This window comes from Meles meles, chromosome 4, assembly GCF_922984935.1.
Source record: "Meles meles chromosome 4, mMelMel3.1 paternal haplotype, whole genome shotgun sequence".
NCBI lineage: Eukaryota > Metazoa > Chordata > Mammalia > Carnivora > Mustelidae > Meles > Meles meles.
The window spans coordinates 56,086,468-56,103,280 of NC_060069.1; the positions used below are offsets into that span (position 1 = coordinate 56,086,468).

The following is a 16,813-nucleotide window of genomic DNA, read 5'->3' on the forward strand; positions in this document are numbered from 1 at the left end:
AGAGTACCATATGTATTACACAGTGCTAGGCACATAGTAGAGATTCCTTATATGGAAATACTTTTACTACTACTACTACTACTACTACTACTACTACTACTACTACTACTATTACTACTATTAGAAATAGTATTATTACTATTCTCCAACTATCTACATCCCCTACAACCTTCAAAGTCTCTCCGAGGTCCAACAACAACCAAGTCATCTCTGACTATTCCTTTTCTCATTTAGTGTAGCTCTAAGCAACAAACAACTGATCAGTCACTCTGGCTATTATCCTATATTAATAACTATTATTTCTCCTCTAGGTATCGAGCAACTTGAAAATTTATATTCTAGTTTAGAACACTTAGTACGTGATGCTTAAAATCCTAGACTCTCAAGCCAAACTGGATTCACAACCCAATTTCTCGATTTATTACCTAAGTGACTTTGGGCAGGTCACCTAACCTCTCAGATCTCAGTTTCCCTATTGGTGAAATGAGACAGCAATGATAACAGTGCCCACATAGGGTGGCTGTAGGGCTTAAATGGAGTAAGAAGAATGCCTGGCATATAGTATCTGCTTAATTACTGTCTGTAGAATAAATTGACTCAAAGTCCAGAATATTAGGCAGGTAGTTGCAAAAATTAGATCAACTGACACACATTAATTTTCATCCTCCACCGTAAAAATCCAATTTGGAAACACACTACTCTGGCAAATTTGCTTGGTTAGAGTGGTTAGAGCAACATAATATGATCAAATAATTGTAGCCAAAGTTGTTTTTCAGGAAATTATTTGAGACTAAGCTGAAAGCCCTAAACCTAGTAATCAGAAGATAATCCTAATATACTTCCTGAATGTGTATTCCTCATTGGGACTCGCAGTCCTAAGAGATAGACCATCATTGTTCTATCTGATTAGTAGAGGAAGGAGAGAGGACATGGAAAGGTTGCTTTTCCAAGATATTGAGTATTTTTTTGTGTGTGTTCCAGGTAAACAACTTGGGAGGAGGCAATATCATTCCTATTATACGGCAGAAGAAACTGAGGCTCAGAGGCATTACCCAAGGCCATACAACTGGTGGCCACATTCAAACCCAGCTCTCCCTGACTCCTAAGCTCGGACTCCTTATGGTCTCCACAAGGAGAGGTGGCCATGGGCATAAAGCAGTTACCTCAGACTCTTCATGAATACACACAGAAACAGGGTTCTCACCACTGAGTTTTCAGACATCTGCTCACCTTCATGACTGAGGGGCTGTTTCTCTCCCGGCTGAGGAGAAACGTGCTCAAGATCTTAGAGGAAAATGGAGACCCACCTTCTGAGAGAAGGAAGTTGGCACTGCCACATCCTCCATCTCTTGTGCAGAAATGGTCTCAGATGCCCTTCGCCTCGGCTGGAGTAGAGGGGGTGGGTATTGCCCACCCCTCACCAACACTAAAGGCAGAGATGAAAGTGGCTGCTTTCACACAAGGGCCACTTCTGGTTTCCCTCCCCACTCAGCCTACCTACCCCTTGAGAGGGCGTTTCAGCTACTTGTCATAATGAAAGTGACGTTGGTTTCTCTGCCGCAAGTGAATGAGGGGTGAAGAGAGGTATCTTCTTTGTTCTGGAGCCTGCCCTGGAATTAAGCTCGTGCTATTCAGAAGAGGGAGAGGAGCTGAGTGAGGCCGAGGAGCAGCAGCAGAGCCAGCCCCTGGTGACGAGAGGTTATCTCTGGCTCCCCAGCCATGCCCTGGCAGCTCTCTGCAGTGGTGGTGCTCTTCATGTCCCTGGCTGGTGAGTGATACCGGTGGTTGTCCGTGGTGGCCCTCCTACCTCTGGTCCTGTTCGATTCAAATGCATTCTAGTGCCAGGGACCAGACAAGCTGGAGATAGCTGTATGGCTTCAGCTACTCTAGGTATTTGGCTTGGGAAGATCTCCTCCTTATTACCTGAAATGTGTGGAGTACACTTTCATGTTTTTCCCAAGGGCTTTCACAGTGGGGACTTGTTTTCCCTGAGTCAGGCGGAGGAGGAGTCAACTCCAGAAGACAGTGACACTAAACCTTGTTCCCGAATGGCTTCTGAGCACCTTATCAGGGAGAGTTTTAGAAATTGCTTAGATTTAAGAGATGGAGAACTGAGCCAGACTTTAGAAATGGGGCTCTTGCTAAACACATTATACCTTGCTTTTCCTGTTTTTCTCAAACGGAAGTGCTGTGTTTACATTATATAAACAGTGAACTGTGAAGATGAATGAGATGCGGTCTGGCAAATTGTGCCATTTCAGAGAGGTGTAAGCCAAGCAGTCAAGACTTAAAAAAAAAAAAAAAAAAAAATTACTATTATACTCCAGGTCAGAGAAGCTGTCTGGGAAACTGGGCTTTTGATGATTATTTTATGTGCCCAATGCCTGCTTTCACAAAGAGGGTTTTCTCTCTAGGACATTTGAGTCCTCCTGTGTGCTGTTACCTAGTTGCTGGTTAGTTCACAATTCCTTCCAGAAGCACTGAGTTGAACATGTGAGGGAAACCCATGGCCCCACTAACACGCTCCACTGGGGGGAAGCAGAGACACTTGATTGTGGCATGAATTGTCAGGAAAGTTGGGTGAAGGGTCGGGCAGTGTCCTCATCCTGGCTGTTTTACTTCTGCCACGTTTTCAGAAATAGAGTTTCACATTCTTCTAGAGGCAAAAGGCAAAACCCAAGCTAATAAAAAAGGAAAAGATCACAGTCTAGCAGTCAGCCTCTGTGACCTGTGAACAGATGACTGGCAGATTCAGAAATGCAGTGCGTGCTCAATAAATTCCCAGGGAGGTGGAGCGGAAGCACCTCTACTGCCCTCTCCCTCTCTGAGCTGCGGATTCTCCAGGGTGAGCAAAGTATGTGAAGGGCCCCCATTTTCTGGATGAGGGTACTGAGGCAGGTTAAGGAATGCCTCGTGGTCACTCATCTAGCAAGTGGCAGCCCTGAGATTTGCATCCAGGAAGCCTGGTTTCAGGACCCTGCACGTGTAGGGTCAAGACATACTTGTTGAATTGGAGATGAGCAAAAACCATTGGATATTTTCATAGGAGAGGCATAGATTCTAGGTAAACTAGCTCTGTAGTCTTTATCCACTCACTTTGCTGCCCTGGTCTATTTCTGCCACAAAATGAGTGGATTTAAATTTGTATCGGTTCCATTTAGATTTAGCTGCTCCTCATAGACAAATAAGAGCAAAATAAGTGTGTGTTTCTCTTTCATGTGAAAACAAGCCCAGAAGAATCCATAACAGGTCCAGTGCAGGAGCTCACTAGTGTGGACCCTCCGTCCGGTGTGGGACTCCCATCTGCAAGGTCTTGTCATGGTTCTAAATGTCTGCTGGAACTCCAGCCACCACATACCAGTTGTAGGCCGGTTTGAAAAGGAAAACATAAAGGCAATAGAGAGGGTACATAGGTGATGGACCCCCCTTCCAGCAGCATTCCCAGAAGGCCCACATAACCCCACCGCTTCTACTGCTTTGGCTCAAATACAGTTACACATTCCCACCCAGCTGGAAAGGAGTCTTGGAAGTAGCATTCTTTATTCCAGGCAGCAGGTGCTCGGTTTGAATTTGTGGTTCTGTTACTAAGGAAAAAGGGGAGGCTGGATTTGGGAGTACTTAGCCAGCAGTTTGTGCCACCGGGCTTGAGCTACTTCTGTATAAGGGTTCTCTTTGAATCTTAAGTCCCACAGAAAGCAACAGAGGTAAGATTTATATCTTTTTGCTGAAAGATTGAAGGTTAAATTGTGACTGTAAACAGAATCTTACTAAGTAAGGGCCCACCCCTGCTGCATCACACACCCAGAAACAGTCTTCCTGCTACACCCAGCTGGGGCTGCCTCTGCTCCCTGGGGAGGAGAAAGTATTTAGGAGCTAAAATTCAGTTCCCTGCCTCTAGGTGTGGCCATGGGGCTCCATTTACTTCCCAACTCTGTTCCTAACTGCACACATCTCCCTTTTCCTTATATTCCCATCATGCATACGCCTTGCTGTTCTCCAGACCTACCAGGCTCTGAAGACCCAGTGTCTTTGCACATACTTTTCCTCCTGCCTGGGATACCACTTACTTTCTTATCTGCCTAAAGAATTTGTCTTGGTGTTGAATTCCCACCCCACCTTATAGCACTCAGGGCCTCCTTCTGTAATAACGCTTGTCACACTGAGGAATGGGGTCCATTTAGGAGTCTGCCTCACAAGGTTTTGAGCCCCTGAAAACAAAGACCCAGTGTCTGGCAAGGAGCCTGGCTCAGAAGAAGCTCCTACATATCTGCCGAATTAGGTGTGTCAGGGACACTGAACAAAGGCTATCTGGAAATTACCAGCCTTCCGGGAAGTACCTAGAGAAAAAGCCCTTGCATGGTCACTGACTTTCCCAGGGCTGGGCTGATGAGTCATCTCTCAGCTCCTTCTATGGGTTGTAGGGGAATCCAAACCTTCTAGCACCTCTTCCTGCAGCTTATCATCTAGAGGAATCCAAGCATTGGATCTAGGTTCAGGGGTACTTATTTCCTAAGTCTCCTGAATCCTGGAGAGAAGATACTAGGGGATTCGGGGTGTGGCCTTGACATGTCAGCATATGAACTCCAGGGCTGTGTTCTTTTGAAGAGGAAGGGTTGAGACAGATTCTGAACTATGCCCTACCCTTGCTTCTGCTCACTGCCCTCTTTGTGGGTCTCAGACAGACCAGTGACTTAGCTAAGCCTTTACTGAGTCAAAGGTCCTGTTTAAGAACTGTGACCCAATTTTGATGAAGATTGGTCAAATATGTGTGTTCATATACATAGACTTTATAAAACGGAGTATTTTTCAGAGCATTAGTTCTATTAAATACCTAACATGTGAACTTTCAAGAATGTATTATAATGAGCAGCGTACTTACTCATTTCAGTTTTCCATCTAATCACCTGCCCATTTTTTTTTTTTTCACCTGCCCATCTTTTATAGCCCCCTCTTCTACAGGGAAATGGGAAGGGGAGGAGAGAAGCTGCAGAGGGGAAGGAGAGGACTATTAGAACAATATTTCCCAGTTCTCTCTGGGAACACACTCTGGCTCAATCTGTAACACACTCTGATACTTTCGGTCCAGCCACCTGCTGGCCCAGGCTTCTGCCTACTGCAAAGCCACACATGATGTTAAGACACCATGACTGCCATCTCATCCAGCCACCCCATAAATACTTCCTGCACACCAAGTATATCTTGACGTGTGCCATGAGTCATCTTGTTCTGTTTGGGAGGCTGTGCATTCATGAGCGACCAGTGTGCTTTTCCTCCCTTGTTTGAGTTCATGTATCACTACTGAGAGAGGACTTTTAATTACGTTATGAGAAAGGCTCCCCCTTTTAAAGGGTGTGCTACTCAGTGAGGATATTCTACTCAGTTGAGAAAGGTGTGCTTTAGATCATAAGCATGAAACATGGACAGTGAGATTTTTATGAAGGATCTAATGATCTTCCCAAAAGAACTTTTAAAAGGCAAGTGCTTTCCAGTCTCCCAGAGTTCTCTACAGCAATCTCTGCTAATCACTCTAAGCTATTCCTCGAGAGGGGCGCCTGGGTGGCTCTAGTGGGCTAAAGCCTCTGCCTTCGGCTCAGGTCATGATCTCAGGGTGGTGGGATGGAGCCCTGCATTGCATCGGGCTCTCTGCTCAGCAGGGAGCCTACTTCCCCCTCCCGGCTCCGCCTGCCTCTCTTGTGATCTCTGTCTGTCAAATAAATAAATAAAATCTTAAAAAAAAAAAAAAGATATTCCCAGAGGTACTCTGGGAGTGAATTCTCTTTCTCCACAGTGATAGTATAAACTTAATAGGGTTTCTGTTGAGGTCATGACTGAGGAAGCAGCAACTCAGGTTTAGCCCAAATGAATCGTGAAAATAAATCTTCCGCGACTGTCAACCTTCATAACAATCTTGAAAGGAAAGATCTTGCTCCAAGCTCTACAATGCAGGCATAAAGTTTCCACGTATAGTGATTTTATGAAGGCTTACAAAGAAAACCTACAGTCCATAAAATCCACAACTCTCAAGTATCATACAAATTATCCAAATGAACATTTTCAGATACAAAAAAAAACCCCATTTAATAAATAGTCTCACATAACTTAGTGTCATTAATAAGCCTTTCTTAAAGGTTATTCAAGGCAATTTAAACTGGTGCTTTTGTCTTTCTCATTTTTCAAGCCAGCTGTGCAGAAATAATTCATAAGCATTATAATGGGCTTGAAGTATGAACTTTTCTTCTGGAAAATAATTACGATTGTATCATATAAGCTTTTGAAAGGCTGATCAAATACCACCATTACGAGGGTCTGGCGATATGGTGTCGCTGGAGAGGCACCCTACTCTTTGCTTCTCTGCTTTTGTCTCTTCTCTCACCATTCGTCCCAGTGATGACCACCACCTCCACCTGTCCCAAATCGAAGGCCAGGCTTTGGTTCAGACAGGGGCTCAAGTCTCACCTCCAAAATTTACTAGGTGTCTTACCTCCAGAATATACTAGTTGTGGGATTATGGTCAAGTCGATGGGACTTTTCTAAACGTGAATTCCCTCATCTGAAAGGTTGACAGAGATAGAACCAACAGAGGGTTTTTGAGAAGAGGTGGTGAAAGATGACCCTTGACCTAAGGCCTGTCATGTAGTAAGTGTCCAATAACTTAGATGCTTTACTGCTATTACTATAGGAAAAATAACCACTTAAAAATGTAATGAATGAAAGAGGGAGACAGTAAAGGAGTTTATGGATGATTTTGATTATGTATGAACTTCAGGACTCCAAACACCAGCATAGAGTGAGCTCCTTTCCCTTTTACCTATGTTTTCGCAAGTCACTGGCCAGCACCAGGAGCTCCAGCTGCAGTGAATGTAAATACCATGGGCAAATACGATGAAACCACAACACTCAAGAGACAGAAGAAGGTCCACCCCTAAAGAAGGTCCCAGTAGAGAACCTGTGACAATAACACAATTTGTAGGTATTCTTGATGGTCTAGGACGACTTCATTTATTTATTTAAAGATTTTATTTATTTATTTGACAGACAGAGATCACAAGTAGGCAGAGAAGCAGGCAGAGCGGGGAGGGGGAAGCAGGCTCCCTGCTGAGCAGAGAGCCTGATGTGGGGCTCCATCCCAGGACCCTGAGATCATGACCTGAGCCGAAGGCAGAGGCTTTAACCCACTGAGCCACCCAGGCGCCCCATAGGATGACTTCATTTAAACCCATTTGTTTGAGCCTTACAATAATCCTAGACGGTCTACAATGCTATTATCCTAATTTACCTATCCAGTTATCTATTCATCCAACTAATACGCACTGAACACTTTCTATGCATAAGTACTGGTGGTGAAAAAAAATACACACAATCTCCACCTTGAGGTTGCTTTTAATCTAGTGGGAGAGATGAACAGTCAATAAATAAACCAATAAATAAACATACAATCAGGGCTATTACACACTGGGTGATCAGGCTTACTATTAAATATGTTAGTACCATCCCCTTATATAATTACCAGTTGTGGTTAGTGCAGTGCAGGCAATGAATATAACACCATGATGGGGGAATTGTAGGGTGGGGAAATATTTATATAAGGATGTCAGGACTCTCTGAAGACCGGCATCTAAGCCAAACTACGAAGGACAGCATCTGGTGGGCTGTCCTTCTTTCCTTCCTACTTGAGAAAGCCTGGGCCATTCAAAGAGTGAAGTAAAGAAATGACAAGAATGGGTCTATCTTTTTTTTTTTAATTTATTTATTTGACAGACAGAGATGACGAGTAGGCAGAGAGGCAGGCAGAGAGAGAGAGGGAAGCAGGCTCCCCGCCAAGCATGGAGCCCGATGTGGGGTTCGATCCCAGGACCCCGGGATCATGACCTGAGCTGAAGGCAGAGGCTTTAACCCACTGAGCCACCCAGGCGCCCCGAACGGGTCTATCTCTACAAACACTCACAGCAAATTACAAAATGGAAGGGAAACAAATCTCCCATCATTTGAGGTAATTATGCGTCGATTGGATGAACACATGGCAAATATTCATAGGTACAATTTACACATCAGATTAGGGTTTGGACTAGATGATCATCAAGACCCCTTTCAAACCTGGGATTGTATGGTTGTATGCAAACTACATATCTCTGTGTAAGTCTTTATTACCACCGTTCATGCTGTCCAGCTCTATTGGAGCATTACAGCAGCACCCCGCCCAGGAACACTCTCCTTCTAGAACTGTCTGGATTCACAGGGAAGATGGGGAATGAAGGGGTATCCACACTTAGATATCGAGCTAAGCATGACCACTTTACAGTGTTAGTACCACATCCCATACAGACAAAGGGGCTGGACATAGAGGAATATCTGCAGTGTGGTCACAACCCTGTAAAAACCATGGGTGCAAACCAAACTTTTAAGTTGTGGCCTCATGGTAGAATCTTCAGTGATCTTCACTTCACTGTTATATCCTTATAAATTTCACCCAAATCTAAACATATGCACATTTCTCATTAAAAGTAAATGAGCATGTTTGGAAATAATAAAATAAATCATATTTATCTTTGGAAGAATTAGAAGTAGAACTATCATATGATCCAGGAATCACATTTCTGAGTGTGTGTGTGTGTCTGTGTGTGTAATAAGGTCACTATCTCAAAGAGAAAAGTAAATAAATGCATCCTTAATTTGTAGTGAAGAAACATTAAAATGGGGATGGTGGAAGGACTCACTAATGTGAATTCATAATGTGGTAACACTTTTGTTTCCTAATTTGCAGTGATTTTGCATTATGGCAGTCAAATAACAGCACAAGTGTTTCCAGAAACCGGGGACTATCCACCTACAACAGCAGCCACAGCAGAGGCCACAGCAAAGCCTTTCCTGCAACTAACTCACCACATCCCCAGCCAAACTTTAGCAGCCGGATCAATGGATGGTCACACCACCTCTCACAGAGCTGCCCCAACCTCCAGCTCTGAGCTCCCAACCACACACACAACAGTAAAAACTCTAGTAACAACGTCCTTGCTAACTACAAACAGCACCCCGACTACCAGCCCCACAACCCACACCCTAGTCACAACCTTGGCCACACCCAATAACTCACACACAGCGCCTTCTCTCACTGAGGCTACACTTGGTCCCAGTGCAGGCCCAGGTTCACGGCCAACCACCTTCCCTCCATCGGCCCACACGACAGGAACAAGCCCATCGACTGTCAGCCACACAACTAGGAAAACCACCCAACCCAGGAACCAGAACACCCTTCCAGCAACCTTGTCCACCCCACTGCATAACAGCACAACCAGTCACCAGTCTGCTCAACCCAGTCATGCCCCAGGTCCTACCACAGCTGCACACAATACCACCCACACGGCCTCACCTGCCGCCACGACTTCCGGGCCCACTCTTGCACCTCGGCCTTCGTCAGCCAAGACTGGAATGTACCAAGTTCTAAATGGAAGCAGGCTCTGTATCAAAGCCGAGATGGGGATAGAGCTAACGGTTCAAGACACAGAGTCGGTAAGTTGGGGCCATAGGACTGTAACACTGCCTTCAGAAATTGTGAGGGAGGGTGTCTTGCTAAGAATAGACATTCTCCCTGCATCTTGTGTCTTTGAATGAAATAAATAGCTACAAGCTCCTCTTTCTCCAAGGTGCCCCATGAAAAGATGAATCTGTTTTAGAATGTGTTTAAGAATAAAACTGGTAGCAACTGGCTAGTGGAGGGCACACACCAAAATCATAACCATGCACACCTCTCACTTTTAGCCAACGTGGGCAGGGTGTTGAGGTGTGTTCTACATTGACCCCAGCCTGGCCCTGCCCCTCCTATTGACCTCAAGCTTCAACAACTCTCCTGTGAAGGGAAGGGCTTGACTTACATGGTCTCCATGGTTCCAGGCAGCTGTGACATTCACATCAAAATTCCAGGTTAACAAGAGGATTAGAAGAGGTGGGGGTGGGGTTAAGATTATTTGATTTACTGAAAGAATCACCATAAAAATAATACTTTCTCTTTTTTTGGCACAGGTTTCATGAAACTTCCACATTCAGGTTTTCATTTGAAACAGAAGTACATTAGACAACAAGATCTTTCCTTGTAAAACTCTAGTAACACACTTACCTTGTAATGTGTTTAATTTAACAAAAATTCAATTCCATGCCATGTATCAGGAGCAGACTGGCTATAAATGAAATCTCAAGGACTGCTTTCTGTGGGAGAACCCCTTCTTTAAAAAATCTTTTGAACATAGCAGTTTGGAAATGAGAGAGATTTTCTGGGGACTTGGAAGTTTTCAAGTGAACTCTCACTAGACTTGAGTTTCAGGCTCACTAACTAGCTGTGCTTCTGGTTCCCAAGCTAGAGTTTTCCTTGAAATCTCATTGATCTGATCTATTTTATCTGGTTTAGGTTTTTTCACCTCAGAGATACTTCAACATTGACCCCAACGCAACCCAAGCCTCTGGGAACTGTGGCTCCCGAAAATCCAACCTTCTCTTGAATTTCCAGGGCGGATTTGTGAATTTCACATTTACAAAGGTGAGGGCTGAGCTCCTTCATACTAACAGGCTCTAGCATCGCTTTCCCGTTCATTCCCTCACCCTGGGGCCCAGTGGTGCAACCCCACACTTCACTTTAAATTCCAAAGGAAATAGATTTCAGAGCCTTTTGAGATATTCCCTGATAAGAATGAGGGGCATGGAGATGGAGAGGAGGGAAGTGTCGACATCTTATGTTTGCCTCCTAACCCCTTCAGCCTCCTCTGTGCAGCCCAAGAAGGGCTGCAGTGCCTCTTAGGGGAGACTTGGCCTTGGGGAACCCAGCCACAGGTGCCCTTTGCAAACCACCCAAAGTAGGAAGTTAAACAGATCAACAGACCCACTGAAATTCCCAGTGAGCACACAGAAACAGGATTATTCTCAGACCAAAATCAAATGTCATGATGGGTTCTTTCCAACTGTCGCAGGCAAGATTCAGGGACTAACCGGGCACTGGGTTTTCCAGACCATATTACAAAAGGGGTGGACCACAGAGTGGGGTGGAAAGACTATGGACATGAGGTCAGAGAGTCTTGACTAAAATTTGACTCTGTCACTTGTTCTCCTTGTGACATTAGGCAGGTAACTTAACACTTCTGAACTTTATTGAAACACTTGAGAAATGGGGGAAGGGAATTAAAGATCACCTCTGTAAAGAGCATTATTCAGTAGTTGGAAAGTAGATGTTCAAGACCAGTAGCTATGATTACAATGACTCAAGTGGGTGAATGTCTTGGGGATACAACCTTGGTCATCTCACTCTCAAAGGAGAGACTTGTCCCGATTCTCCCAAAGTATCATTCAGTTAGGCCAGGTAAGAGCTGGAGAGGTGGTGCGGAGAGGACGCTTACAGCTGGGACTTGGTGTGGGTCTTCTTCCTACCAGTTGAATGTGACCCCTGAATTTAGAGGGGTCTTGGGTACCAGAGCTTGGAGAGGAATGAGCGTAGACATTGGCATGAAACAAGTCAAGATTGGCTCTCAGCCATAACATTGATTAGCCACATGATCTTGGACTACTTGGGGCATGTTTTCTCATCTATAAAATGGAAATAATTACACCTCCTTAGTGGGACCCATGGGAGTGTCAGAAGTCGTATATGTAAATTGTCTTGCACGGTGCTTGGCACATAACAATGTTCAACAAAGGGTGTTGATGTTCTTAATTTGGTGTCAAAGACTTTATCCTCCTTGTGCATATGGTTCTCCTTAAGGTAGAGGTGCACTGGAGAAGTCAGGGGTTTCCTTTCAGTATCAAGTGGGAAAAATGTATTCTCTCACACCAGAAGAACATTCTGGGAAGAATGTGTGCTCTACTTCGGGACAACTGAGGTTAAACCTACCGAAGGGTCAGGAATTCTTCTAAAGTCGCTTCAGCAAAGGGGCAGAGGGTATAGGTACAAGCATCTGTGCTTTAGTTCAGGGCTTGATTCCACCCAGACTACTGCCTGTATGAGCTTTTGGTAAGCATCAAAGCCCATCCGTTTGTCTGTAGCATGCTGTGCCCACTGCCTTGGGCAGGTCTGCAACCAGCAGTTTCTTTGGCACCTTTCAATGTCTCTTTTTGCTCCTTTCCTCTGTCTCCTGATACCCTCTCTGCCTGCCTTTCCAATACCTTCAGACTGGATTCTGTTTGGTCAAACTCCACCCAAGGGTTGAGCCCCTGCCTTTCTGAAAATCTCTGTGCCTCCAGAGGTACAGGCAGGGAATGAGTTCGGAGATGGCACTAGAAGCACCAGCAGGGTTTTCCTCCTTCCACTCACCTTCTGGAAGGAGCAGGGAGAGCCACTGTCCATGGCCCCAAGTTTGTAGTAGCTGCTTTGCCTGAGTCCCGCCAACCAAATTCCCCTTATTCATTTCATTCCCTGGCACCAATTCCTCAAGCAGTTGACCTTAGCTCTATTGCAAGAGGAAAGCAAGGAAGATTATAGAAAGCAAAAGTTCCCACCAGCCTTAGTCCTTCAGGAGTATTTCCACATTTTAAAAGAGAACTTGTTTTAGCTAAAATAGTGACCACAAGTTCAAAGATCACAGGGGCTAAGTATAGAATTGAAAGAGAGAAGTAGGCCAGTAATTTTTTTTCCTTGAAGCAGGCAGTCATTTTTTTTCTCCCCACTTTTGATGACGACTTCACCTTCCCATTAAGTCTGCCTAAGAAAAACATTGGAGGATTGAGATGACAGAGGTGAGCCTCAGAAGTGAGGAGACACAAGGGAGGGGTAGGGAGTCCCAGAGATGCCAGTGGCTGGGCAGGCATCACTCCCTGGGGGCTGTCACTGTCTTTTATGGTGGACATCCATTCTCGATGGCTGGGTATACATTCTGAGTGGCTGCTGCCCTATTATGTCAATTGTTAAATATTTTACATCTCTCTCAGTTCACCAGAAACCAGTGTTGTCAGATCTTCTGACTGTTCAAGACCAGGCAGAAATCCAGATCTTTTTATCTTTAAATGTTGGCAACACATTTTTTGGAAAACTTCAACAAAGCTAGCCAAACAGAACACAGTTGTAAGCCAGATTTGGCCTGTGGACGTTCTGCCCTAAAAGGCGGTCTGTGCGAAATGCATTTAGGCAGGAAAGCCATCTAGTTTCTTCCACCGGAGAAATGGACTTAGCAATTCTGTCAGCCACTTTCAAAATGTTGCTACCCTCTAGACCAGTGCTTCTCGGCAGCAACAGTATTAATGTTTGTCTCCAGATAAGTCTGTGAGATCTTGTGCCTTGTGGGATACTGAGCAGTATCCCTGGCTTCCTACTTACTAGATGCTAGTAACAACACCCAGCCCCATTTGTGACAACCTCAAATGTCTCCAGATATTGCCAGATGTCCCCTGGGGGAAAATCACCCCTGATTAAGAACAACCACTTTAGAGAAAAAAAGAGTCTTGGAAAATAGTTTATGTTAGTTATGACATCATAAATGTTTTAAATGAGAACCAAGTTGGAGAATGGTAAATGGATGCTGGTGAGCAAGCCTGAATTAAGAAATCACTAATAGGAATTTACTGAGCACCTATTGTGTCCTGAACACTGAACCAGACATTATGAGAAAAAAATAAAAGCAATATAGGCAATAGTTCCAGGTTTCAAAATATGGACAATAATATGCAATTTTTTTACTTGAAATTCTGTCAATGACAGAAATGTAAAGAAGGGAGGGAGCTCCCAAACTGTCTCTTGATGTTGTTCAGTCAAGACTTAAATTATCCATGTCATTTCTATGTGACCACGGACAAGTCGCTGACTCTCTCTGAGCCTGTTTCCTCCTCTGTGAGATGAGGCCAACCACCACCTGTTTTGATAGGCTTCTGGGAAGGTGAAACAGGCTAGTGTACACGGCAATGCAGAGCATGATATCAGGCCCCTAGCCAGGTTAGGAGTGGTGGGTTTTTTTTTTCTTCTCATTTCTCTCATTTCATTTTTTAAAGAACTGAAAACCTTCCCATGTCAGTGTCTCATTTAATTAAGGTCACAAACTGAAAGTTGTTCAGGCTCTCCAGGTGCAAGATAAATAGACCTCCCTTCCCCCATGCCCCACAATGTCCTTCCTGCTAGGATGGTTTGTTTCAAAACATCGTTCAGTAACTTAGTGTAGAGTTTATTTCTTCCAGCTCAACACTACCCTTTTCTCATCCACCTGGCTGTCAGGACAGCTCAGTGAGGCGTCCATCCCTGACCCGGGGATGGGACATGGGAGAAATCAGTGGGAGGGCTGGGGGCAGAGGGAGGGACACCCAGCCAGGCAGTGTTTTGGCCAGCCAAGGTCTGGAAAGCTAATGCTGCCCACCGCCTTGGTGTTTACCCAGAGCCTTGCAGGGGTATTTGGAGCCCTCTTAACTTAGAGACTCCGGAGAACTGTTCTCAGTGTTCAAATGTAAACACCCTGTGTACTATTTAAAGCTTCCCCAGTATGCTGTATTATTTCATGCCCCGTTTTCCCCATGCGTCCCCTCTGTCTGGAATGCCCCTCCCAACCCTCAGCCCCTTTTGCACTCATGCTTTAAGATGGCTCATAGATCTTTACCCCGTGAAGTCTCCCCCACTGCCCCACCCCCCACCTCCATCCCAGGTAAAACTGGGAGGCTTTCTTCCTTTGGTTTCTGGACCCTCCATTGATTGTTCCCCAAACTCCATTAATGCGCTCATTGCACATTTTGCTGTCTTGAAGGTATCTTTGTGATTTACTCACGGTGCCAAGCTCTGACTTTGTACATATCTTTAGCAAATTGTTTGATGAAGAAATGAATCAAGAAAGGAATGAATCTGAATTTCACAGGGACTCTTGGCCAAGCTGCCAAAAAGTAGATCGGCAGCTCCAAAGAGACAGCCTCTTTGGCTTTCCCTTGCTATATACAGAGCAAAGATTTCTTGACATAGTTGCAACAATGCGGAGCAAAAAAGGTCTGATTGATGTTGAAGACAAAAATCCACATCCTGAACATCGGTGACTATGAAACTCCCACAATGCATTTTGCTGACCTTAGGGAGAGGACCCTGGGCCTCAAGGTCATTGATATGCCTCCCGGGATAGGTTGATTGACTGGTTTGCTCTGGACCTAGTCCTTTGCTAAGAAGGATGTTTAGGTCCCTTGGGGAATTAGGGGCCCTCTGATGAGATACTGCTGAGCTCTTAGATTCAGGAGATAAGGAGCCCTGTATCATCCTTCCATCAGTTGAGTGGTGAGCTGGGACATGTGCCAGTGGTCCATTCCCATGGACACACTGTAAGAGCTGAAGTACCACAGCTTGCTCTTAGGAGTCCTTAGCCCCTTTTGGCAATCCTGATAGGTGCACAAAGGATTTTCACTTTGTTTTCAAGAATCTGACATGGGTTTATCTTTGTCACTCTCCAACCTGAACTCCAAATGCAAAAAAACATCTGGCAGAGAATCACTATGTGGGCATCAAAGGAAAAAGCAGGTACTATAAACTACATAATGTGTAGCATGTAAATTCTCTTGTGCTTTGGGTTAAGTGTGACATCTGCTTGAGGCTCCTAAACCCTCCACCCCTTCCTCTGTGCCCACCTGTCTCCCATCTCCAGAGCTGAGGTTTCACTCTGATGAGTAGGGCTGTTGAAGCTTAATTTGCTTATTTTCTCTTTCCATCTGTGGTAGATCTGAGCTCTAAGAAATAGACAAGAAAGGATCATTTGAGCTCAATGAGAGAGGTTTACTGGGAAGGGGCAATCTAATTTCTTGTCACCATTGTGAATAACACTGGTTAAAATTTGAGTGAATACTTAGCAATTCATCAGTTGCATATAACACCCAGTGCTCATTACATTAAGTGCCCTCCTTGATGCCCATCACCCAGTTACCCCATCCCCTGCCCCCCACCTCCCCTCCAGCAACAGGCAGTTTGTTTCCTAGAGCTCAGCATGTTTTATAGTTTGCCTCCCTCTTCTTCCTCTTATTTTATTTTTCCTTCGCTTCTCCTACATACATGTGTTTTGTTTCTTTTTTTTTTTAAGATTTTATTTATTTATTTGACAGAGAGAGAGATCACAAATAGGCAGAGAGGTAGACAGAGAGAGAGGGGGAAGCAGGCTCCCCGCCGAGCAGAGAGCCCGATGCAGGGCTTGACCCCAGGACCCTGTGATCATGACCTGAGCCAAAGGCAGAGGCCCAACCCACTGAGCCACCCAGGCACCCCGAGATTGTTAAGTTCCTTACAGATTTTAGATACTAGCCCCTTATCAGATATGTCATTTGCAAATATCTTCTCCCATTCCATAGGTTGCCTTTTAGTTTTGTTATCTATTTCCTTTGCTGTGCGAACCCTTTTTATCGTGATGAAGTCCCCACAGTTCGTTTTTGCTTTTGTTTTAACCAACTGAAAAATGAAACTTTGTTTTTCATTGATAGTGGGGACCAGGAGTTGACAAGCTGTGGCCCCCAGACCAAATTCAGTCTTCCTCCAAAAAATGTACAGTTTGCAGACTAAGAATGACTTTTACATTTTTAAATGGCTGCTGAGGGTGGAGAATATTGCGTGGCACATGGAAATCATATGAATTTCAAATTTCGGTATCCATAAATGAAGCTTCCTGGAACATGGCCACACTTGCTTGTGTACGTGTTGGTCTGGGGCTACTTCTGTGCTACAATGGCAGAATTGAGTGTCAACTACACAGAGCCAGGAAGCCTAAAATATTTACCATCTGGCTCTTTACATAAACAAACTTGCCAACCCCTTTTATAGAATAAGCTTCAGCCCTACTACCATTCAAATTATGCCAAATTCTGAACTTCTGAGTTGAAAAAGAAATGCTTTGCTCTAGTA

General features: G+C 44.7%; 1 protein-coding gene across 3 annotated transcripts in view; it reads left to right on the plus strand.

Moving 5' to 3' along the window:
• The first annotated feature begins 1,583 nt into the window (after nt 1–1,583).
• The window catches only part of LAMP3 (lysosomal associated membrane protein 3), a 34,652-nt gene continuing 19,422 nt past the window's right edge, over nt 1,584–16,813 (plus strand). For 2 of the 3 annotated variants that reach the window (XM_046001488.1, XM_046001487.1), the window contains exons 1-3: nt 1,584–1,768; nt 8,762–9,507; nt 10,400–10,528. In XM_046001488.1, coding sequence (XP_045857444.1) covers nt 1,720–1,768; nt 8,762–9,507; nt 10,400–10,528 — 924 coding nt within the window. In that variant the 5' untranslated portion in view covers nt 1,584–1,719. The remainder of the gene's footprint in view (nt 1,769–8,761; nt 9,508–10,399; nt 10,529–16,813) is intronic. The other variant, XM_046001489.1, reaches the window with a different exon arrangement.